The sequence below is a fragment of the Lycorma delicatula genome, chromosome 10 (genome assembly GCF_047948215.1).
Source record: "Lycorma delicatula isolate Av1 chromosome 10, ASM4794821v1, whole genome shotgun sequence".
Lineage (NCBI taxonomy): Eukaryota > Metazoa > Arthropoda > Insecta > Hemiptera > Fulgoridae > Lycorma > Lycorma delicatula.
Window position 1 is genome coordinate 53,976,442 of NC_134464.1, and position 26,977 is coordinate 54,003,418.

The following is a 26,977-nucleotide window of genomic DNA, read 5'->3' on the forward strand; positions in this document are numbered from 1 at the left end:
AAGTTCGTATTTGGGAACCCAAAAAATTACTTCCTTGATTTGACATCACTATCATGAGGGAATTTTACTTTCAAATTTTGAAATCAGGACCATTTTTATTTTTATCCATTGCCTTAACAAAGTCTTTGAAAAGCCCTAATTTTATATGGAATGGAGGTAGAAGAATCATTTCCGAATTAACTACTGAGGGATACACAACATTTTTCTGCCAAGGCTTAAGTGCTTCTATTCCTTCCTTCATAAGGCCATTTCTTCCAGAAATCCTTCCTGATCTGTCTTATCCCTGCTCCCATTCGGACCAAAAGCAACTTTTAAACTGCAACATTTATAAAACAGTACTTGTACTGAATTTTTTGTAATAGGATTTTCATATTACATATGCTTCTTTCATGTTAGATGTATATGCTAACACCACAGAAGGAACTTTGTTGTCACTGTGCAAAGGGAAAGCCTTTAAACTAGTTTTTGAGGAATTAATGAATAGTCTCCATTCTGTATCATGTTTATGATGAAGTGCCCCCACGTCAGCATAAATATTGTTACAGAATATAAATCTTGAAACATGTAATGTTGAGTGTGAACAAATTACACTTAAGTGTTGGTATGGAAAAGAATCCAATCTTTCACTCTTTAGATTCCAAAAGTCCAGATTTTTTCTTTGACAAGTTCAAATCAATTAAACAATGTTGTTTAATTTATCTTGAAATCAGATGAAGTTCATCGAAAGAGGATTCTGCTTCAAAAGTTGGATTGCCCTTGCTCCTCCTGTCGAATTTCAGTGGCTATCTCACATTCCGATTCATCTTCTAAAGGTTTTTGTGTTGGAGGATGCAGTACAAGTTAATCCTAATGGTGTGATAAGGCATATCATGGCAATCTGGTAAGTCGAAATTCATGTTCCCCCTAGTCCAGTTTGTCATACATTTCATACAGGTCAAACAGCAGATGTAAGTGGCCCAAGTTCATATCTTGAACCTCAAATTTACTACTAAAATATACTTTGTAACATTTTTTAAGTAGTGGAATCAAATTTTATCATTGTTTTTGAAACGTCAAATCTCCACACACATAACAGAAGTTATATGGATCATTTATGTAATAATTACATTGCATATTTATTCACCAACAAAACACACTTGATACAGTAACTGTAAATCACAAAACAGAATGAAACTATAATATGTGCATACAATCGAATGCTTAAACAAAACTGGTGTGTTAATTGAATGACTTAGAAAATATTCTGTGCTGACACATCAGAACCTACCATAAAAGAATCATCATCCATATACAACTATTGCCTTCATGTTATGGTTGTACCCCACTTATTGTTGAAATCTTTCAAAATGTTCTTTTATGTACATAAGTTATCCCTAAAAAATATACGTACAATTTTACAAAAGCAATATTTCAAAAATGTTATCACCCAAAAACTATGGGTGATGGAAAGATTCTGAATTCATTTTTGAATTCACCATAATAAATTACATTAAGAAGATAATAAAACGTTCATGTACCAAATGTAGCATTTTCTTTGAAGCTGTACAGCAATCAATTTTTAAGTATGACTACCCCTCTCAAATTCTACTAGTCTACTGATAACGGCTAAGATTTAATTTTCATAACAGAGGCTTTCCATATCAAAAGAAAGCTTATTTTCATTTTCAGAATCGCACTTAAGTTCTATGCTTTATAATGCTTTCAAACAAATATTTGTCTTATGTAACACTGATTTTCTCTAATGGGATTGAACTAAACATTTATTAGTTAAGATGAATACTTACTTTTACATAGCGCATGATTCCAGGAATAAATCAGGAATTCAGGTGGCCTGATCACATTATTTGCGAGTTCTTTCCCTTCTAGAGGAAAAATTTTATTTTATTTTATTTTTGTAACCAACATTTTAAGGGGGTCAATCAAAAATTGTTAATTGGTAATGTTCCACTGCAATCATAGGAAAAATACACAGCCTTCCTAGAGATCATTGACGAAACAGATGCCCACTACCAACAAAAGGCCTTGAAGCTACCCTTCAGACAAGTTTGTGTACCTCATGATGTTTAGCAACAAGATCATTCCTTTCTACCGTTAACTACCATTATTTTCTTTGATTCATTCCTTTATAGTTTCGGTTCTGAGGGTCAGTTCCACACCAAGGATGTGCATGATTCTATATGATCTGGTGGAAATAGACTATATATACATCCCTCCAGAAGCTTTTTGATAAGCTCAATATGTGAAATGATTATACAATGATAAAGACCTACTAAGCCTTTCTACAACAATAAGATTACTAAAACAGTAATAAAATTACAATACAAACTCACCTATTATTTTAACCAATTTTCTGAAATATTGTTTTCTTTTTTTAATGCTCTTATGCATATTGTGTGTTATGATACGTGCTGCAGCCAAAGAGGCTGCAAGTGACCTGATACAGCCATATTCAACAATAACAAACATCCATGCCAGGCTTGAGTAAATGAGGAGTGAAATGGCTTCCCCCAGTAACTTCCTCATAGAGCAAAACACTTTTTCACATCAGTCCAAGCCCTTGAATTATATGTGACATTCAGCTCTATAAGTAACACCTTCACTCTCCTCACCATAGGAACTAATGATCAGTATAACACTAGTATTCATAATAATGAATAATTATTCTCAGAAAATAGTGCTTCTTTTATTTCAAATAATTTACATACACCACAGCCATGAAAAAAGTGGGGAAAACAGTGTAAAGCAAAAATATAATGTTCCTTTTTCTGTAATTGTTCAATGCATAATGTTCACTTCTTCTACTCAGATTAATAGATAATAACTCACATCATCTGTATAAATATCAATGTCGCTATTAAGCGACTGAACTGAAGCTAGTTGTTTTACATTATTTTTTGCCAGTATCAGCATACTATGTAGTTAATTCTTCTTTCTTTTTCTGTTTAGCCTCTGGAACCACCATCAGGATTACTTCAGAGGATGAATGAGGATGATATGTATGAGTGTAAATGATGGTAGTCTTGTACAGTCTCAGATTAACTATTTCTGATATGTGTGGTTAATTGAAACCCAACCATCAAAGAGCACCGGTATCGAATATCTAGTATTGAAATCCGTATAAAAGTAACTGCCTTTACTAGGATTTGAACCTTAGAACTCTTGACTTCAAAATCAGCTGATTTGTGACAGACAGACTTCTAATACAACACAAAAAATCCAAATATTCCACTAAAAATATAGCACTACAAATCACAGTGTTATAAAATTAAGTCACATAAAATGTCGGTGTGAACAATGAAATTTTATATGTAAATTCTTTGAAAAAAACTATCATTACATTAGATATCTTTTCATAAAAAAACTCAAAATAGGCAACAACAAATTCATCAATTTATAAATAGTTACATTTGAAAATAAAACTTTAATAAATCTTACACTGGTTTCCAGCCAGGAGGAAGGGCTTGCATTAATCCATCACGAGCAATTGATAACAAATGCCTTTCAGTATCTGGATTGATACCAATCCTTTGGGCATAATCCAGTACCTCTGAAAAAAAAAGTTATAAAATAAATAAAGACTGCAAATATCTGATTATATCTATAATCTATAATGATAAAGATGATGACACTGAAATTGATGTGATGGTTTTCAATTGGGAATTCCACCCCACTGAATTTACAACTGCACATTATTAACAATGAAAATTATAAATGTGATTTTAAAACGAAGATATCATTTATGCTGACACAGTTATTTGAATTGTGAGAATTTAAAATTTTATTTTGATGTTTAATAAAAACATAAGCAACACAAATAAAAATAATTAAAATACATTAACATTACTGACAATTTCTTTTTGCTTAGCTGAAACTAAAAAATCAGCAACTTGAAGAAAAAAAAATTATTCTAATCTGCATATATGTGACATGATAAACAAACCATAATGAGAATTAATGAAGTAAGCAAATGTGCTTATTTCACTAACAAAAAGGGAACTGCCAAAACATTCTGGATCTAGGGAGACAAGTGATAAACTTTAAATCAAATCAGCAACACAAAATACACAATTAATTATAAAATAAAAAGTAAAAGTGGTTATGTTCAAATAATAATTTAAAATAAAAATACATGAAATAGTAGTAAATAAATAAATCAATAATTAAAAAAAGCATTAATAAGATTTTTTTGTGCACATACTTATGGACATATTAAACAGATGCAGAAAATTTTGATTTAAAATTTTTTTAAAGTTAATACATATAATCAATACAGAACACTAGTGTCCTGAATACATTTTCTTTTTCCTGTTTAGCCTCCGGTAATTACCTTTCAGCTAATACTTCAGAGGATGAATGAAGATGACATGTATGAATGTAGTCTTGGACAGTCTCAGTTCAACCATTCCTGAGATGTGTGGTTAATTGAAAACCCAACCACCAAAGAACACCGGTATCCACGATCTAGTATTCAAATCCGTGTAAAAATAACTGACTTTACAAGGACTTGAACGCTGGAACTTTCGAATGTCCTGAATACTGGCAACTCATTTCTTTACCTACTTCTTTTATATGACAGGAGGTAAGTTGGCATACCTTCTTAGTATCATAACATAATTGGTGCTCAGTCACAAGGATATTAATGGGCTTATTACCAGAAATAACAATGGCCGCCGCTCGAGAGTCAGTCCTGTAGGCACCAATCACAGATAACAATATAAGAGATGCTGGGCTCTCAACAAAATATTCCTATAACATTTGTGCCTTATTCGATGAGCCCAGATAAGTGCAGCATACTGCACTCTGAATACCAAAGAAAGCAGAACAAGCCTTTTTGGCAGCAAATTGAAAGTGCTTCTGGAATTGAAGATGCTCATCAAGGTTAACAACTAGATACTTCTCAGCAGGATATACTTAAACTCAAAACCTGCCATTGATGCACGAAGTCATCATGTAACAACTCCCCTTCCTTCAAGCAACATCATTGTTGTTTTCTCTGGGCTAAAAAGTATTTTATGTTGCAAACTCCACAAGTATCTTACAAGTATCTTGTAAGCCTGCGCTGCCCTGAATTTGATCTCATTCCTCAAATCACCTTTTACCAGCAAAAGCCCATCATCTGAATATGCGAGATGCAACTTCCACTGGGTAACTTCAACTGCATCAAACAATAGAATTCAACAACCTAAAACTTTCCCAGTAGACACAGACAACCTTTAGATAATATTTATCCTACTTCTGAGATGCCATCTAGAAAAATATGTCGATTGCTGAAATAATTATACAACCCATTCAGCTCATTCTGCTTACAATCAAGCTTCTGCAGCTGAAACAGGGCCAGAGAGCCACCAAAAATTATTAAAAGCCCCTGATATGTCCAAAAAAATACAAAGATGTACTCAGACTCACGAGAAGAAACAATGTTTATAACCTTAAAAATAGTCTTTCATGCTCCTGCCTCGACAAAAACCATACTGATCATCCAACAACCTTCTAGAATTCAATCTATCAGTAATACGAAGAAACAATAGTTTCTCAAAAACCTTTCCAAATACTGGCAGGATCGTTAAAGACCTATAAGAGGAGCTCTCAGTGGGGTTCTCCTTGTCACCACCTTTTCCCAGCAAACAGGGAAATAGCCAACAAAGTGCATCCTATTATTTTTAATAGGAAACGTGTTACTTTGACTAGAATTTTTTCCAGTCAAGTACCTACACAAATTCCGACAGAACGAACGAGGAGCTCCATCATGATTCCATCAAAACCCGGAGCTTTATTCCTACCAGAAATGCAAATTATCTGACATACCTCTGCCTCTGTAATTTCCACAGATAAAACATCAGAGCGAAAAGCAACAACTTCCTCTCAGCCTCGCAGATAATATGCTGCCTTCAATAAGTCATCTACCAAAACCAATTGCCATTCAGGATCACTCTCCCGCTGAGCAGCTCTCCTGAGACGGTTCATGAACTGTTTCAACAAAGAAAACTGAGGGGCAATTTTCTCTCTACCTGAACTACTGGGAATTGAATTCTCAGCATCATCGATTAAAGCCAGTGAAACTTTTTCTGCCAGATTTTCTAACTGAATACCATCCACACTTTGGTCTAAGACACGGAGTCCAGCAGTCAGATTATTAACAAATTAAGGCCAGTCCACCTTCTTGCACAGGAAGCGCCCTTGATAAACAGGGACATTTCATCTGTAAGCATCTCACAACTCCCTAACCAACTCAAAGATAACTATTGGATGATCACCAGAACAATCATCAACAGACCAAGCATCAACCCTACCAGTTATATTCCTACCAACAGTAATATCAATATTCACTCCAGCAAACAATCTCCTTTCATCTACCATTCCAGCATATGTTGGTAACTCAATAAAAACATTAAAAACTCAAATCCATATTGCAAAACAAAGTATTCAACTAATTCACCACTATCATCTGTGAATCCACTATGGCAAAGAAGCACTTAGAATTTACTCAGCACTCTTTATTAATCAGCACCTTGCACTAAAGGACAGTTACCAACAAGACCAAGAATTCTATCCCACCTGTCTAAATGTTCCCCCTGGGATCTTTATATTGAAAATATGAACTATTTCATATTTTGAATTAACTACTAAAATATGAACTAACACAGAAATCAAGAATAACAATAACAAGTTTAACAGCGACATGAGTATCAAAAACTTACCTCAAAAAGACACAATCCAATGTCTTCCTACACAGAACTGTGGATATACTGTTACTTCCAGTATATAAGTTTTGCAAACCAATAAAACTGGCAGATCATCCTACACCATATGGATGTTGCAGAATTATATCGAGGACCTCCTTTTAACAGTTTCACCTATCGATCTGAGCAATGTAAGCACCTTAAGAATTTATCTGTCCAAACTTAACTATGGAATGTGAATTAAAATACATCATAGCAACTCTTAAATAACACAGTCCTTACTATCGACCAAGTGCCTGCAATCCTTGCACAACCTTCTGCAATTTACACAAGTAGGAGCCTCAGACTTTTTTAGGGCACTCTTCATGCTTGTGACCCTCATCACTACAATGCACACAGAATGAAGCATATTGACAGAATTTAGCCCTATGACCAAATTTACAACACCTAAAACATCTCTGAACATCAATGTATTCTTTGACTCTAAAAGAAGAGAAATCCACAAACAAACTACCCTCAGCAACAAACTATGTTTTCAGCAGTAACTAGTGCAATAGCAGATATAAAGATACAAAAATTAACAAAGACATTAGCACAGGTACATAATAAAATGTACAAGGTGTTCAAAAGTAAGGGCCGATCAGTAACAAAATGAGAACAATTGAAAAAATGAAAAATTTCTTATGATTTCAAATTCTTACATATTTTAACATTATTTCATTTCACACACTTCTGATATCGTGAAACAAGCTTCTTCAAACCCACTGCATAAAATTCTGCTATTTGGGATTGCAGCCTATTTTGCACAGACTTTCAACTCTTCACTTTCCTCAAATCGTTGAGACATATGCTAGTTTCTGTTGTGAGGAAAAGATGGTAGTCACTGGAGGCAAGAATCAGGCCTGTAAGGGAAATGATTAAAAATTTCCAACCGAATTTTTGAATTGTTTCTATTGTGCATGCAGCCTTGTGTGGACATGCATTATCGAGTAGAACAATTCCTGATCTCAGCATTCCAGTCGTCGGTGCTGAATGGTACGACGCAATTTACAAAATGTTTCACAATATACTTTTGATATGATGAATGTTCCAGGTTCCATGAAATCAATCAATAGCAAGCGCAGCTTTTCGTCCCAGACTACAGTTGCCGTGATTTTCCTTCGAGACTGGGTATTTTTAATTTTTTCGCTTAGTGACCCGGAATGACGCCACTGCATGGATTGTTATTTCGTCTCATTAATGACGTATCGAAATTCACGTTTCGTCACCAGTAACGATATGAGAAAAACATTCGTCTCCCTCGTGGATAAAGCAGTCGAGAAAAGCACGTGCAGATGTCATTCTGAGATCTTTGTGATCACACGTTAACACTTTCGGCACGCATCGTGCACACAGTTTACGATAGCCTAGCGTGTCAGTCATGATTTTCAACAATGTTGTCTTTGAAACTTCAGGAAATTCTACAGAAAGAGTGCTAATCGTAAAGTGACGATTTTCTCTTACTTTTGCAGTTACACGTTCAACAAGATCGTCAGTCCGGACACTAGGCCTGCCACTTCTGAACGACCTTCCTTAAACCCATGACACCATTGCGTCACGTTTCCTTCACTCATTGCAGTAGGCCCGTTTCACATGGCGGCATATGTTTCATACGTAGCGGTAACATGCCAAACAGACCACTTAAAGTTACTGTACGCGCGCGAACCAATCAATGTTGCCAATTGCTATTTATAACTCATCGGCCCTTACTTCTGAACCGCGCCGTGTATAATATAAGCAATGTTATACGGAAGATACCAAACGACAGAAGTTGCCATAATTATTGAACAAAAATTATACATTTATGACTCTTTTATATCAAACAACTGCATTAAACTTTTAGGATGTTCTATAATATACTAAAACAGAAAATCTCTCAAACTGAACGCAATGTTTTACGGCAATAAAAAAAAGTACAATAAGAAAACCAAAACTGCAAAGAACAAATGTTTTGAAACACAATTTTACAAAACAACATAATAACGTTTAATAAAGTTCAAGAACACAATAAAGTACAAGAGTTTAAGAAAGTACAAGAGGGCTAAGGTCAATTTCGCAATAAGACTCGGTTCTACTATGCAGTAGAGCAGTAGCACCTCACTCAGCCGTTCACATGGAGGTCTCATCTTTGAATCCTCGTCAGGCTTAATATTTTTCAAACTCTAGAAATTTCTATACCGTGTTCCCACAGAAAAGCTTTGAGCTTACACAGTGAATCAATTTCGAAACACAGAAAAAAGATAATAAATAAAAAATTGGTGGGTCATATTTTCGGAAACCTAAGTTAATTATTTACCAACTGAAAACATTTTAAGGTAGAACGAATATTATAATAATTAAAGGAATTAACTGAAGATTTAGAATGTACCAAATATGTTTCAATTAAATGGTTAGTTAGAATAAAATGAAATGGAGAAATTTAAAAGTACTAATCAACTTATCATAAATACAGTTTACCCCATAATGAAATAAGTTGAAATCAACGCAATAACCGAATAACAAAATAAAAAGGATCAATAATTGTCAATTTTTTCTTAAGAACTGAAATATAATCTAAAATTAATCTAAAATATAATTTAAAATTAAGTGGATTCGTGTACGAAGTATTGGTGCTACTAAAACAATTCAAAGAAATTTGAAAGATGAGCTTACCTTAACTCCGATTAATAGCTCAACTTAAAATTCGAGTATTAACAATACATTGTTTGAATGTATATATAATATTAAATACAAATACATTGTTAATATTTAATATAGTTTTGTTTTGTGTGGTTTTATTTTGTTTATTAGCTCTGTAATAGGAAAATTTAATCATGAAATTTGGTAGAGTACATCGGATATATGAAATAAGATACTTCATTAAAATCGACAAGGTGAGGAGAACCGTTATTAGGATTACGTACATACTTTTATACAAATATATATATATATAATTTTCATTCGGCAACCCTTAAAATAGCTTTTCAACACACAAAAATAGAATCTAACGATCTACACCTCAACACGATCTACTTTCTGATCTAATATCATTACTTTTGGTGTATTTAAGCCACTTGTGAAACTAGCAGTGAAAAATAAGTAGACATCATTTTGTTTAGAGTAACACTAACCTAAAATTTTCATATTTTTGTTTTTTAACGTTCTTTAAAATGTTCCATTTAGAAGTTTTGACTAGCCCTACAAAAGGATACACAACTTTGAGGTTCCGGCGGAATGGTCCACCGTTTCTTAATATTTCCCGATACAGAACTGAAATGTCTCTATTTTGTTTAAAATTATTAAGTATTTTCCAGCCACGTTATAGTCTGTTTTGTTTTTAATAAAAGTCAAATTTCTTTAACTTTTCACGTTCAGTTAACATTATTTAACATACTTTTTTCAGAACTAAATTCTTTACAAACTTTGTTCCAAAATTCTAATTTTTTATAGCCAATTTAACAAATCTATTGTATATAAAGCTTTAAAAAACTGTGTTTGCGACACCAATTATTTATTTTACAATAATTTTCTATTGTAAATAATAAATGACTAAACTTATAGTTCTCCGATGTTTTATTCCCATTCTTTCATATAAAAAACCATCTGAACCACCAAATTTATTCCTTAATTTAAGTCCAAGAATTTCAGTACAGCTTTATTTTATACTTGGGGTAGAAATCGGAGCGAAATTTTTCACAAACTACAATTCGAAAACAAAACGTTTCCGGAACCATGTTCGTATAAATTTTTTTCTTTATTTTCATTTGTAAAACATGTCTCGAAATTCTTTGCATTTCTTCGTGAGACACCAAAATATGTAATAATAATATTTCTCCAAATTTTGATTGACTGCCAAATAAAAAAAAATTAACAACTTGAAGCCCTTGATTTAGCGGAACCTTCAAAATGTAGAAATTAAAAGAATAACTGAAAAAAATACTATTTTGTATTTTTTACTGCGTTTCTTTGTATTTTGTTTAGAAATGTTTATTTAGTTACACATGAATATTATTATTTAAAATGTTATTAGGCCTAAAAAAGCCACCCAGTGAAAACAACCGTTTTTTCACAAATGCAAAAGCAAGTTTTTCTCACAGTAAAACCAACGAATCGCATAACTTTCCCAACTTTGTGGGGTAATCATCACCCTGCCGATCAAAAATTGTTTTACGAGACTTAAGCGTCCCTAAAATACATATTTTTGTAAATAATGAACTATTAAATCACAATAACCGTTCGTAAAACAAGAATTGGAATTTATATATTCGAAATATTTGAGGGAAGGGGTAGTAGTTTTTTTAATACAGCTAGTATTAAAAAAACTACTTATTAAAGCGTATTACTTACTACTCGATTAAAGCCGATAAGGAGGTAGCAAAGCATTTACCTTTCGGAAATTTTTATCGAGCATTAATATCCCTTCCACCGTTATCACCTCATCCCCCTTAGAGAGATTTTTCAAAATTAAATATACAACATATAAAAGTTATCCCATCAATTCTCCAATCTCTATGTCAACCGGTTCTACAGAAATTCAGGCGAAATAGAGGCCAATACGTATACATTATTAGAGCTTTTTTGCCGAATCTCGACGTTTTATGGAACCCCTGAACGAGTCATCTTTGATACGTTGGCATGATTTTTTCCTACTATATTATATAATAGTTGGGCAGATAAAAAATGAAACTAAAGCTATCGAGCCCGGGCAAAAACAACCTAAAATTCAGGAGAGCTTATTTTTACAATTTTTCCCCACTAAAATACTACGAACATCTAAATGACATCGTCGTTTAACTACCTAAATACATCATTTACATTGTTTCACTATTAAATACAGTACAAAGCGATGATGATGATGACATAAAATGGAAAATCATTTTAAGATCTTCTACGTATACAGAACAAAAAAGTTCAAATATATTCCAAGTCGTTTGTTTTATTCCAAGACAACAGGACGATGACAAGATTTTCCTTTACATCTATCTCTTCCTTTTTATAAAGTCCATTAAATGAATTTTAAGTGCCTTACCTAGTAACTACTTTTCCCGATTCAGATGGAAGACGATAAAGTTTTATTAAGATCTAGTTTTTCTCTAGTAGCGGCAAAGAAAAAAATAAAACGTAGAGGCAACACGGTAAGTCGAAATTCCATAACCTACACCTCTGTCGGTCAATTAAGCTGATGAGCTTAAAAGAAGTACGCTAATAAAAGATTCATTTTTAATTCATAAGATATTTAAAAGATAAAAGGAAAATGATATACAATATATAAAATGTTAAAATACCCCGTGTTTATTTACCTCGTTATGTATATTGAGGTACATAAAAAAAAAATATATATTTATTTTTTCTTTGATCGTTCGGAAATTATTTTTCTTTTTTATAATAAGAGTAAAGGTTATGAAACAATCGATTCACGAATTTTATACGTTTACATTAGTGTTTTCGTGCGTGTAGGCGTGTGTACGTATAGAAAGTGTAACGAAGCGTGTCATTTACTTTTTATCCCTGCAGCGCCAAAATAAAGTACTGAACTAACTAAAGTACCTGCACAGCTGCTACCGGCTGAGAGGCAAGAGTGTTATTGATTTTCTAGACAGAACGGGGGTTAATACAGACCTAGACCAGACGAGTCGAACCGCACAGTACAGAAGCTCCGACCCGGAGCAAGGCTTTCCTCACTCCTACATATGTATAGCGCTAAATCCGGCACATGCCGTCCGTACCCACCGAATATGTTGAATCGCGTATATGCGGGATCCAGGAATAATAATTTATAAGCCGTTACAGTCAATCTTCCACTCTATCGCAACATTTCATTTAAAATCGAAAAAACATCCTATATATTTAAAAACAGTGAACACAATTTTAAAACGATTTCCTATGCCGAAAACTTTATTTACAGCCTATAAAACTAATGATTTAATTAACGCCTACTACCTGGATTCTCTCGGGTACATTCTGACCGAGGTTTTGTGAAAAGTTAAGATGCCGAACGGAATCGAAACAGAAGTTAAAAATTAGTACTTTTCTTAACTTTCCTTCTACAGTTTGAAAACGAATTTCATAAATAAAAAAATTAGTACGTCAACAGAAAAATTATCAGGGAAAAACGTAAACACCGACCGCGTTATTATGAAGCGAGTTGTTGCGCTTCAAACTCGACGAAAAAGCCGTAACGCCACCGATATAAACTTCGATCACACACCGACCATTCATAATTTTAGGGCTTTTTAGAAGCGGGAGTCGGCTAATGAGACTTAGGATTCGTCGTGTATCGATGAAATTCCTGCGGTATTTAAGCAATAGATGTTCCCTCTTACAAATTTAATTATCAAATCTTTCGATCTTTCACCGATAAAGTATTTTTAAGCTACCAAGCAATTATTTATGATCTTTTTTGCTATCTCGATAAAGCATTCGATTCCGTTCCGCATTTCAAACTAATGAAAAAACTTAATATACGGTACGATTTACTACGGTATAAGAGCGACTGCTTGTAGCGGATAGGTCACATCTTGTCGACCATTAAAAGAAAGATGAAATTTCATTTTTTGATAACATTTCGTTATTAAAGTTTTTTGAGATCATTCGTATATGATGAGAACGCTAGGTTCTCGGTCCCTACGTCTTATTTTTTTATTAACAATTCGCCAAGTTACACTCTTCTCAGATGATAACAATAACCGCTCTACCAATATACGAAGATATTTAAACGGACTAGATAAGTAATTAATCGGACTAATTAAACGGACTAACGCAAATAATTAATCGCCGAATCGTAACGTCGAACTTTAAATAAAGCAGTCGCACTGCGCTTCTCAGGCAAACGTAACACCGCCGACCGCACGGTAGGAAGTAAGTATTCCCGTTAACGATAATGCTATACTTCTAACTCATAATATAAATCTCCGCGCGTCTTGTTACAGAATAAATTTTCACGCGCCGAGTAAATCGACTTCACCCGGAACAAAATCAAGCCGTACAGTTTTTCTTCGAACCGTCTCAATAAAACGTCGAGCGCGTTATCGTAATTAAATATTAACTACGTTTATAATACCGACCGAGACGTCCTCAGAAAGTCAGCCTGAATTTTCAAAGAAGAAAAATAGCCTGTAGGATTACCGTTTGACGCTAATAAATACGAACCGTATACAGCGATAGTAACTTCAACAATCTAACTTATACGTGCGCTTATAATTACGAAAGCGCTACTTTCGCTTAAAAGAAAAACTTACTCCTAAAATTAACAATATTCACTTCTGTTAAACAAGGTAACAGAACAGATTTCAATTAACTCGATAAAATTCTTCCAGTACAAGAAATATCCTCATTACACTTCCGTTGGGATTTTTAGTAAACTACCGACCTGTTTAAAAGATCATCCCATCCATGTATTTTCCTTTTACAGAAACAATATTACAGCAGTATTACTCTCACATCGATTACTTTTTAAATAATAGTAATAGAAGAGATAAATGAAGATGCTACGATTTTCTGATGATATAGTAACTCTACCTGAGAGTAAAAAGGATTTAGAAGGAACAACGAATGGCATGAATGAAGTTATACGCAAGAAGTACCGCATGAAAATAAACAAATCTTGCGTTTATAATCAAATATCTTGCGTAAATAATCAAAACTTGCGTTTTGTTAGATTATTCTATTATTTTTTTTATGAATTACTGATTGTTATCTTATGGATTTATTATTAAAATTTATTGCCTTCGAACAAATATACATTTTTTTGAATTCACGGCCAATTTGTTTTGTTGATACTCAAATCATTCACTTCATACCATATTTTTTCCTTTTTTAATAAAACTAGTATAATCACATTCACGAATCGAAGATCCGTGATGTAATATTGCACTTATTACTTTGTACGTGTAACCCTCGATTTTTATCGTATCCGTGGATACACTTGGCATTTTCACACGCTACACAAATTGACATTCATCTCATCCTCTGAAGTAATACCTAACGGTGGTCCCGGGGGTTAAAAAAAAATTCTATCAAGTACTGCTACCTAGCAGCGCGATTCGTACCACATTTTTACAACAATTTTCAATTGTTCGTGTTTTATTAGCAATTTAGCAGCTATAATCATCTCTTGTAAACTAATACTTTCATTTTTTTCAATGGAGTGATGGGAATTAAAAAAATTGTTTCATCTTCAGTACTTGCATTTACACAAGAGCAATTACTATTATAACACGTTGTAGTATATTATCTTTTAAATTGTATTATTTCCAGTACATTATCATTCAAGTTTTGTACGATACCTAGTACTATCAAGTACTGCTACCTAGCGGCGCGATTCGTAAAGCCACCTTTTTGAGGAAAGTGACATAATTCCGAGTCCCGCGGTTCATAAAATGGAAAAGAAAAACGTTGTCTAAGAAAATTCGAGGTATTTTTTGAAAGTATTCTTTATTACAAATCTAACTGAACTGAAATATAATGTTTTCATGCTAATTTTTTGATTTTTTCCCATTTTCATTTCACTTTTAGGTTACAACTGTCACAACATGTTTACAACTGTAAATATAGTTCGTTGACTTCGCCGTACCGTCCAGTTCTTCTGCGGACTCTTACCGGCGAAGTTCGAATGAACTTCTTGATAACGATCAGAAAAAAAAACATTGATTTTTAGGTAATCCTAAAAAACCGTGCCCCCCCCCAAAAAAAAAACATTTTTACCTGATAGCTGTCTTTTATAATCTTTAATCATGTTTAAATATTTCCAGCGACATTAATGGGGGTCATTAATACCGGTTATAGAATAAATAATACCAAAAATAAGGATTTATCTCCTATCGTAGATTTATTTCTAGATTTGCTAAAGAGGAATGGTCGGCTAAATTTAAAAAATACAGAAAGAAGAACGGTAACTTTTTGACGACACATATTAATAGAAAGAAATATTAAAGAGTATTGGGGTTTATTTTAATCGTCGTTTGTCTCCTTAATACAAAACTTTGCCGTTTGAATGTAAGATTTCGGCAAAATATTATATTCTCTCAAGTACTGTCTGAACATTTTACATCAGAAGAGATGATAACGACAGAGCTTAACAGAATTAGTCGATAGCGTTGGACTGTCATAACTTAAAAATAAACTGTTAATGCAATTCTTATTATTTAATCGGTTTACTTTTGCGTTTTTATATTCCGCGATACGTTACACATATGTAATTAGAACAATGAGATTAACCAAATTAATAAATAATACCTCTTTCCTCGGGTTAGGGGATTCGAAATTTATTCGTTGTAATTTTAAAAGCGTAAATTATCATTTAGACCGGTTTCTTGTTTGATTAGGCGATATTAAGATTAATTTTAAAATTATAATTTTTGTTGAAACACGATACGGATCGTCGCGTTATCAGATTGGAGGTTATTATGAATATATTTCAGATAAGTATTTGAATAAATATTAGAAACGACTTACTTTATTTTTTTATAGGAACGTTATTCAAGGTTATAATTCTGCATTTATTAAGTTTAACTATTATTGAAGCAGGAGAATTTTAATCTCGTCTGTATTTCGTTTGAAATCTATCGGCTATTTAAAGGTTCAGATTTGGTGTGGTGTTATTAATAATAATTTATGATTCAAAAAATGTGGAACATTTAAGTATTAAGGATAATTTTGCTTATATATCCTTTTTAATAGGATCACTGAGGATATGAGTTCTTGTATCGGTCATATTTTTATAAGAAATTTTTTTTTAACCCCGATGGATATGTCTTAGAAACATCTATTACTAACTTTTCGATTCTAGGATCATTGGAGACCGTAAGGATGGTGTTGCTGGTTGTTACAACGGTAATAGTTTTAATTTAAACAGCGACAGAAATTGTCGTATTTGTACCGATGAAATGAAACTGAAGGCTGACAACAAAAATGAATGTTGGAATTGAATGCCGCGATTTGGCAGAGGCATCGGATAGTCTGTAACGTTTTGGAAAATTATATTAAAAATGCGTCTTTCATTAAAATAAAAAAATTTAATTCAAATTAAAAATATTTTTAAGATATTTATATTTTTTTATCATTTTTATTTCATAATAAAATAAAATTAAGTCGTCGTGATTTTACGAGATTAAAGCCGCGGATGTCTAAAGGTATTTTACTTCTGTTACAAACAAAGAATGAAATGTTAAATACAATTAAAGACAACCTTTTAATATCGCCATAGGTATAAAATCTACGGAAATATTTTAAACTCTTTGATTAGATTGTCCAAAAGTAATTATATTTCTAAAAAAAATTGTAAATGCTAAGGGCAATAGTAGTTAATTTGGAAACTTATACATGAAGTTACTAATTCCTCCTCTAAAATAAACAGTGTATTTGAATTATAGCGGAGGATGAAAAGTGTGCGATTGTTTCTGTCTGGCGAATCTTTTCAATTCTTTTTTTGTTAATTTCGGTAGCCCCAGTAATCTTTTTACAAATCGGTCCTTACATGGGAGATAAAATATAACAGGTGTTATCGTTCTATTATTTTTTTCAGCCGGTTAAATCTGATGAAATTTTTAAGTCGATTAATGAATTAAAGGATAATACTTCTGTAATTCACGGGTTATCTAATTACATCCTAAAGGCACTTAATCCTTTTCTTTCCCACCTTTTGTCCGTATTCAACTAATGTCTGGTAAATGGCGTTTTCCTTAAATTTTTTAAACAGGCAATAGTAATTCCATTACATAAAAACGTAATAAAAGGGACCCGAAAAATGATAGATGGAGTATTCCATTTCAATTTAAAAAATTTTATTGCATCACTATTTTTGATTTTGATGATATTTGGTATATGATAAGTACCCAGACTGTAATAGCCAAAAAATATATTTTTTTAAATCTTTTTCTTCAGCAACACACAATTTTCTTATTTTCCAACATGTAAAAAAGCCAATTTCGTCACTTTTTCCTTGAGTTGTAGCATTCTTATTTTACATCATACAAAAGAGCTTTCTAGAAAGAGAAAAAATGGAACTTCATCTTGGTACACTCAAATTTCATTTTGTTACACAAATAAATCGTGTAATGTTTATTGAAATTTAGTTTACAAATTGTAGTTTTTTCACATTATGTGCCCAAAATAAATAATGAAGGGCTTTAAGTAACAAGCCTCTTTTTTTACCTTTTAACTCTGAGGTACTAGCAGTACTTATAAAAAAAAACTGGACTGTTACCGAGTGTCTTTCATTAAAAAAAAAATGGCCGCAAATTCGTAAGATTTTGAAAATGTCTTACCTATGGGGCCCAAAAACCACATGTGGGACAGGTGGCAAAAATCTGAAACTTTTACAGCAGTAAGTACCTATTATGTATTTTAAAACCATATAAAAGTTATTTTGTTACTGAAAGGGGTTCACGAGTAATGAAGTCATCAAAACCGCTAAAAACACCGTTCCTTCTAACCGTGAACAATTTATCCAAAATACTCGCATCACAGCATGTATTTTTTCAAGTAATAATGTAGACCTGCTATACAAAACATTTTTATATGTCTATAATGAGATAACTTTTATTGTAGATAGTCTGTTTACTTAAAGTATGACTCACACACACAAACTAATGTTTAAACACGAAGGTTGAATGAATAGACATGCATGAACATGAATGTTTGCGTAATCATGAATTGCATAATTGGTAGTTTGTTATCAAAAAGTGCAATATTTATTCATAACTTCCATTAGCAGCAGTAAAATTAGGTAAAAGTGCATTGAACAACTTGTTAATGTATTTGAATTGTTTATCATTTTGTAATTATTAATTATATCAATCTGTAATTGCCTATTTATTAACTATCAATTTATTCATTTTAATGAATTTAGTCATAATTTTTATAATCTGAAAAAATACATAACATCATTATTTTTGAATACATTGTTTACGGTTAGAAGGAACGGTATTTTTAGCGGTTTTGTTGGCTTCATGACTCGTCAAGGCCTTTGAATAACAAAATAAATTTTAAATGACAAAAGAAAAGCTTACTGCTGTAAAAATTTCTGATTTTTGCCACCTGGGCCACATATGGTTATTGGACCCCAAAAATGACGTTTTCAAAACCTTACGTTTTGGCGGCCATTTCTTTAATGAAGGACACTCGGTGAAATTCCAATTTCTTTTTTCAAGTATTACTAGTACCTAAGAGTTAAAAGGTAAAAAACAGGCCTGTTACCCAAAGACATTGATTATATATTTTGGGCCCAAAAATTGAAAAAAGCAATATGTAAACGTAACGTCAGTAAAAATTACAAGAAGTCGTTTTGTAACGAACTGAATTTTGAGTACACTATGATGAAGATCCTTCTTTACACTTTTCAAAAATATTTTTTTGACCCTCTGGAAAATGTAAAATATAAATGGTGCATCTCATGGAAAAAGTAAAGAAAATGGCTTTTTTACCTGTTTAACTTGCGGATTATAAAATTCATTCCCCGATCCGTTTGGAAAAATTTCATTTTGCAGTTTTCTAATATCGGTCCCAAGGCGGATGCGACTTCTACGCCCGTTTTCTTCTTTAACGGTACAGTGTACGCGAATTTAATAAAACAATCGATAACGGTCAACAAGTATTTGTAACCCACATTGAATCTGGAATACGGAATCATTTCGAGTAAGTCTCTTGGTATAGATTATTTAGGCTTTGATCTCGGTTTTTCTACTTGGATAATTGCGTCGGGCCGATTTATGTAATTCTTTCGCTAAATCGGCTTTAATTAAAATTATTCTCCTATAAGAAAAAAAATTACTGTATTAGAATAATGGGTAATTGTGAGCCTGGACGTCCTGAACTTAATCTTTTTCAAATTGAAGTATGTTGAAAAATACGTTGTATAATTAATAAAAATACACGATTTTAAAGTCGGAAGAATGAAATTACCTTAGTATTCTTCCTCAGAATCTGTAATGGCAGTAGCGTTGATACCAGCTGCTTTGGGCAACTCTATCATATAGTCGGGATAAAATGAAGCTGTCTACTGGCCACCTAAATAGGTAAAATACAATATTTAACGTTAATTAGACGAAGTTAGCGAGCATAGATTATGTTTGGATAGGTTACATTGATATAGTGCGCGATAAGTCATTACACGGAATCAACATAATCTAATAAAACATAATCTACGCTCGCTATCCTCGTCTGATTAACGTTAAAAATAAAAATTATATACAAGTTATAGGTATAGGTGATTTTATTTTTATATACGGAAACACTTGGATTTCAGTAGGAGTTTAAAACGCTACCGCCATTACAGATTCTGAGGAAGAATAATGAAGTAATTTCGTTCTTCCGACTTTAGAAACTTGTATTTTTATTAATTATATAACATATTTTTCAACATAAATCAATTTGAAAAATATTAAGGTTGAGGATGTTCAGGCTCACAATTACCGAATAATATTATTCCCGAATTCAACCCGATAAAATTTTATGAACGATATTACACATTATTAAAAGTATTTATCACATAAACTAACCAATTCTAGTTTTAAAGCAGCAATATCCATCTGTGTATGGAAATGTATATATTTTCTTGCAAATTTAAGCTCGCGGTGAATAAGATTGTAAAATTTTACACTTTGGATCTTGAATTTTGATATACGACTTCATAATTGGGATGTCTTTTTTTAATTTAAATAAAGTATCTGATAACTTTCTATATTGGACGTGGATAGCATAATATTTATAAATATCATCCGGCTGATTTTTTTCTAAAATTACAAGACAATCGTCTCTTTCATCATATGGTGAAAGTGTGGACATATATGATTGTATAGCCATAGGTTTAAGTTTCTTTACTTTAAATGTATGATTTGAATTTTGCAATTCTTCTTGATTATTTTCTACGCATTGCAATTTCAATTGCAAATGAGTATTATAACTTTTAATTTCATTAAATTCTTTGGTGAAATAATCTGACTATTTTATTACACCTAATATAAAAGTTTGGAGATATCCAAGATGCTACTGCTAGTATTAAATTATCACAAACGTAGGTTCATCTTATGATTTCACAAATCCCCGGTAAATTTAATTATTCCATCGGCTAGGATTCCAGCCGATGAGATATATTGTAATAATTCTTGAGATTGCTTGTTTTGATGCTAATTTTTTTATTTTTTCCACCGTCCTTACATAATTTTCTTGCGTTAAAAACCCCGTATCTGTATCAATAATTAGCTTTAAATCACCGAAAATACCGTATGAATAGGTTGAATACCGTATGAATTGATTTTTGTTTTATTCATAACATACTTCGATTAGACTCATTGTTACGAATCTAAAATGTACGAAACTTTTTTAACAATAATATGTTAATTTTACATATAAATACTTTTCTATATAGACGTATCGAAAGATTTCGAAAATTGATGCACTTTGTAATCGCGCAAACGGTATAAATAAATGTAAGAAACTAGCGAATACAACTTAATATAATGTATAACTAAAATGGTTAAAGTTTATATACCCTAAATTTGGTGCTGCGATTATTGCAATAATCGAAGACTTTGGTAGCGTTTCTTACCGAAGAGATTTAGCAAAATATTTACGCAATGATTTAAATGAAATCAATCAGAATGACGTTTATACTGTATTTAACGGAAGAAAATAAACGACTGACGGTATTAAATTTTATATAAAATTGTTCAACGGGAAGGATGTATCATTTTATAAAAAATAAATTCGAATGTGAACGATGTACAATTCAACAAAAATAAATAAGTCGTCACTTCTCAGCAGACAACGCTACTGAGATCGTCGCGTGATAGCGGTTTGCAACGACGCGACACTAATTTTCATATAAACGCCTAAGTTCTAACGGAATATTGTAATGCACCCAGGCTAGCGTATTGACGGTATCAATATCCACTCTTTTATCGTCGTAATTCAATAACGCCAATTTATTTGTAATTATAATCCTACATAAACTGACTTATTTAATTAAATGCACCGTATCTTTGACCATTTGTACGCCGACTAAAAACTTTAAATATTATTCTATCTATAAAAACAGATTTCGCGATTAGCTTCCTCAGTTTGAATTCATCGACCTGCAGTTTAAAACTCTTATAGTAGTATGGAAAACGTAAGAACGTTTCCCATACTTTTACCCAACACAAAACTGTTCATCAGTTTGAAATGAGAGACTTATTCGAAATCGTTTGTGGCTTTATCCCGGTTTTCAGTATTCAAATCTATACAGCTCTTTAACCACGCTTTCTGTTTAAACGGCAATATATTGTGCACTTGTTTTAATCCGTTCCTTATAGCTTGTTTTAAACTGCATAGTGGCAGACATAGTTTGTTTTATCGTCTTATGTGGTTAGTAACTTCTACACTTTGAACCGGGCGGCACTTCCGACACCGCTAAAAATGGCAACTGTTATGATATTTGTGTAGGCTTGTTGGATACGTTACACCGACTTCAAATATATAAACTGTATCCGTATCGTTGGAGTGATTCATTATAGAACCTAAAATTCGATCAAAATGCCTTTAACGATCCAGTTAAAGTCTTTATAAGGTAAAGACTGATTCATACTGAATTCGTAAGCTGTTGGCACCGACTGTGGGCGTCGGGGTTATAGTTTTCAAGGTATTTGTTGTTTGCTACAGCGTGTTTTTTTAAAGACATTGAAATGCCGCCTCTGATGCCAGATTCGATAAACATATACATGTCGGCGTCGGTGAACAGTTCCAATTCGATGTTAGTTTTATACAGCATGGCGTCAAAAGCTAAACCCGGAGCCGATATATATGCAGCGCATCAAGATGATATTCTCGTCGGCATAACTATCTGAAATTCTCGAAAACATCGGCCAATAGCACTAAATCGCATTTTAAATATACGTTGCTGTATCCGCCTAACATTTTACATTTAAAGTGTTGCCAGACTATTTTCACGTGGTTATATTCATCGTCGATAATTTGCGAATCGGGTAGCGAACTGCGTTTCGTTCAATTTTGATCCCGAATCGGTATATTCGTATGGATACACGCCCTTTTTTATGACCAAAGTTAAATCGTCTATGCTGAAATGCTGTTTGACGTGAGCGAACGATTTTTTTTTACGTTCATTGTATGTAGTTATAGTATGTTTCAGTTTTCAATCGCGTTTGTTTTTGACAATTCCATTTTCGTCATCCACAATTCCAATACTACCCGAGGCTCATAGTTTGGTTTCGTAGCAATTTTATTTTTAAGGGTGTAGTTGCTAATACCACGCCCAACCCTCAATTTGGAAGACCACTGGATTTTCTTCTAAGACTCCCATTCTCCTAGACAGATTACTTCTTCGCTTACAGAGCTCTATTTATCCTGGATTTTATTCGCCTTATTTCCCTATGTTCATCCGCCCCTTCCATCATTGGGAAAGTCTTCTTCTTCCGCCTTCAGGACCGTTGGCCATCTTCAATGGTTTTTGTCCACCCTTGGTATTTTATTTCTTCAGTACTCTCCAACCAAAGTCGGCGAGCACACCTTATCACCAGGAGCATCTCCGATAGTTGATCCAGCAACAGTCATGGGAGCACAGGATAATTATTCAATAATAATCAAATGGCTGTTAAAAAAAGCAAAAGTAAATTTAACAAAACTAAAAAAAAAAAAAAAAAAAAAAAAAATACGGTGCGTTATACTTTGCAATAAAAGGCATAAAAAAGTTTCATCAAAATCTGAACAGGTAGAGTGCATTCCCTTGGATGATGTGGCGTGGAATGAACCAATTTAATAGCTTCTTTTACAGTTACAGACCATGTTTTTTGAATTTATAAGCAACTGAAGACCATATAAGTCAATCTTAGTTAAAAAGTGTTAATAATTAATAAATATACTTTATTATATTTTTTATAATTAATGATCAAATTTCTACAACCAACACAGTTTTTATTAAGCGTTTTCCTAACTTTGATTAAATGTTTTAGTTCCTCCTGAACGACATTAATGCAGTCCTACTTTCACTTATTTTGTTCAACTTAACTCCACCGTTCGTTCAGGTTTATCTGCAAGAATATACGACTTTAGTTACACCATATATGATACAGATTCGATTGATAATAGTGCGTGATTACTGATACCCCCTCCTAAAAAAATGGCCGCAAAAAGCCCTTGAGTCGTGCCAAAAATAATATTTTAAATGCTTACACAAAAGCGAATTACAGTGTAATCCGAAAGTGTTGATTTCGGATATCGTTAATAAATGCTAACATAAGTGGAAGTCGTGCTGCTTCAGTGTACAGCGTGATTCGCGAGTATAAATCTACTAATGAATTACGGTTTCCTAAAAAAACAAAACCCGCAGATCAATTGAAGAAAAAGTTGACGATTTCGATAAAAACGAGATTCGTAAAAAAGTACAAGAATTTTATTTATTGAGAAATGGTTTAACGATGTTTTACCTCCTCTTTAAGATAATTTGGTTATTTTCTTAGACAACGCCCTTATCATTAACGTAAAAATGAAAGAATTCCAGCCGTGTCTTGGAAAAAGAATGATATCAAAATATAGTTCAAAAGGAGTGATTTTTGAAGAGGATAAGTTAATGGTCCCATTACAGCTAAAGGCTCCGGACCTCTGGATAAAAGAGCTAGACGCTACCACCCTGTCATGAAGATCGACGGATTAAGTGGATTTAACTAATTTATTAACTGCAGTTTTTAAAAATCACATTATAATAGTTTCAGCTGTATGATTATATGTCGATTTGCATTAGTGCGATGAACTTTCTATTAATAAGTGTGTTTTTCATTTTGTGGAGGTATGTCTCTGAATTAAAGTGCACGTTTAAGGGGACAGCTATTAATCTGTAGCTGATGTATTGAGCTTTTCAGTGTAATTTTTGCCAGCCGAAAGTGTACGTATTAGGTGATGTAACAAGCGTGAGAAAGGTGTAAATGTGCCATGCAGAGTGGTTAGAAGTGTTGTGCATAAGTGTATTGCTTGTAGTGGACTTTTTTAATATATATTTTTTTAATGTTTTTGTTATCTATAACCAAAATATAAAAAACATACTATACAAATCGAATATAAATTTATTCAACTATACATTAAACGGGTTTCCAAACTACTTTGAAACGAGTACCATTGACATTCACTAGCTTGTAATTCCACAGAGTAACTATAAGAAGATCTTGTGGAAGAACAAGTTCAACCTAATTTGTAAGCTAGTTGTTCTAAAATCAACAAGAAACTCTGGCATTTGCTTAAGATAGGAAACTGATAAAAACAGTTAAAAATGTCGAATTACAAGAATTTATAATGTTACTGTTTTAATTATAAAGAACAGGCTGTATACATCAGAAGATTAAAAGAGGGCAATGTAATTTGCGCAATATTTAATTTTTGTAAATTGAGCTTTAGTATGAATAAAATACTTATTAAATAGGTTAAAATTCCAAATTTTAAATTAATCGTTTTTAGGGATGTGGAGATTCAACATTACTTCTACAGAGTTTCTACAAAACGAGAGCAACTCGAAAACCAATTAACCAAAAACATTGAAATTTGACATGAGTATTTGGCTATATAAATTCCAACTCTGCCTGATTTTCGACATCGTCAAACAAGTGATACAATCCTCACAGTACCTTTAAGCCCCAAAAAATAAGGGGGATTAAATGGGAACCCCTACTTAAAACATTAATTTTTATAAACTTTACTTTTACGACACGGGAACTTTTTAAAAAATGGTATCCTGCGGGATTCGACTTAGAATTTATTTTATACGTTTTATTAAAAATGCTATATGACGTAGCTGTCTAGCAAGTAGATCAAATGAGACCCAATTCTTTTATTAAAAATTTAATTATTTTTTTTTATTTTCGGAATTACATTTCTACACAGTGAGCAACATAAAACCGAACCCATAACGTAACCGCTGTAGAATCGGTAGGTTATGTTGTAACGAAACTTTATGAATGATACGGATAAATTAAATATGAAAAACATAAAACGTGATTTAAATGTTGCATTTATTTACCTTACTGTTACAAAGGTGTTCAAAATGACCTCCCTGGGCATCGATGCACTTTTGCGCTCGACTGATCATATTGAGAGTTGTCTGATACAAAACGTTGTAGTCAATTGCGTTGATTTCTCGTTGAATGTTCACCTTCAGTTTGTCAATATCGTGGGAATCTGCGTAAATTCGCTTCTTAAAATAGCCCCAAAGGAAAAAATTGCAAGTAGACAACTCTGGGGAACGTGGAACCCACCGTCCTCTGCTGACAGCCCGTTCATTTGTAAAAGCTGCATGAACGCGACTCAGTCAAACGTTCCGCTCCGTCTTGTTGGAAAAAGCTGTGTATTCTTTTTCATTATCAGTTAACTGCGCATAGAATTCTTCGAAAATTGTGAGGTAAACTTGTGTATTGACAGTCACACAAAACACCAATTTTCTCATCGTGAAGTAGACGCTTCAATATCGCGTGAGGATTCCTCGCCATCCAACACCTGTGTTCTGCGAATTAACATGACCGGATAAATGAAAGCATGCTTCGTCTGACATGAAATACGACATCGGGCCTACATACACACCAACAATGTTTTCAGTTGCAATAATCAAGTCGTTTCGGTTTGTCTGTCTCCTTCAGTTGTTGCAGAGTTGTAGCGCGATATGGTTTCATTTTAATTCATGAAGAAATTTACGACAAGATGAGCATTTAACACCAGATTGTTGGGATAACTTGCGTAGTGAGTTTTTTGAATTGGCAGTAATTCTCCTTTTAATATCGTCAATGGCCTGTGCAGTCCTAACGGAAGGTTGCCTATTTCGTGTTGCATTTGAAACCGAACCTGTTGTACGCTATTTTTTAACTAAATCGTGTATGCTACTCTTGAATGGGACACAGGCATTCGGAAATTTTTCTACAAATACATGATGTGATTCTTCAAACGATCCAGAACGAATATGGGCCTCAACTATAGCTATCTTCTCCTGAATTGAGTAGGACATTTTACATAAACACAACTGCACTCGCAATACTGTATTGTATCAGTAGTAACATATTAGTCGCGCTAGTTGTGTGAGTCTTTTATAAATTGTGCTGGATAGCGATTTTATTATGGTGCTCACCCTATAAACGCAGTATACACATCTGATGATAAAAATGTCATCTGTCAAGGAGATCATCAACTGAAGCCCAAAATTTGTTACTAAGAATTTTGATTTTATTTTTTTAAATTATACTTTAAATAATGCACATTTTTTAAGGTAAAACCATCATTTGACGAAAGAATTCAAAATCAGACCTAAATTTGTT

The 26,977-nt window shown here is 32.9% G+C and overlaps 1 protein-coding gene across 3 annotated transcripts in view; it reads right to left on the reverse strand.

The window, feature by feature from the left end:
• The window catches only part of LOC142331035 (uncharacterized), a 160,701-nt gene that overhangs the window by 129,571 nt on the left and 4,153 nt on the right, over positions 1-26,977 (reverse strand). For all 3 annotated transcript variants that reach the window (XM_075376638.1, XM_075376637.1, XM_075376636.1), the window contains exon 2: positions 3,436-3,547. In XM_075376638.1, coding sequence (XP_075232753.1) covers positions 3,436-3,547 — 112 coding nt within the window. The remainder of the gene's footprint in view (positions 1-3,435; positions 3,548-26,977) is intronic.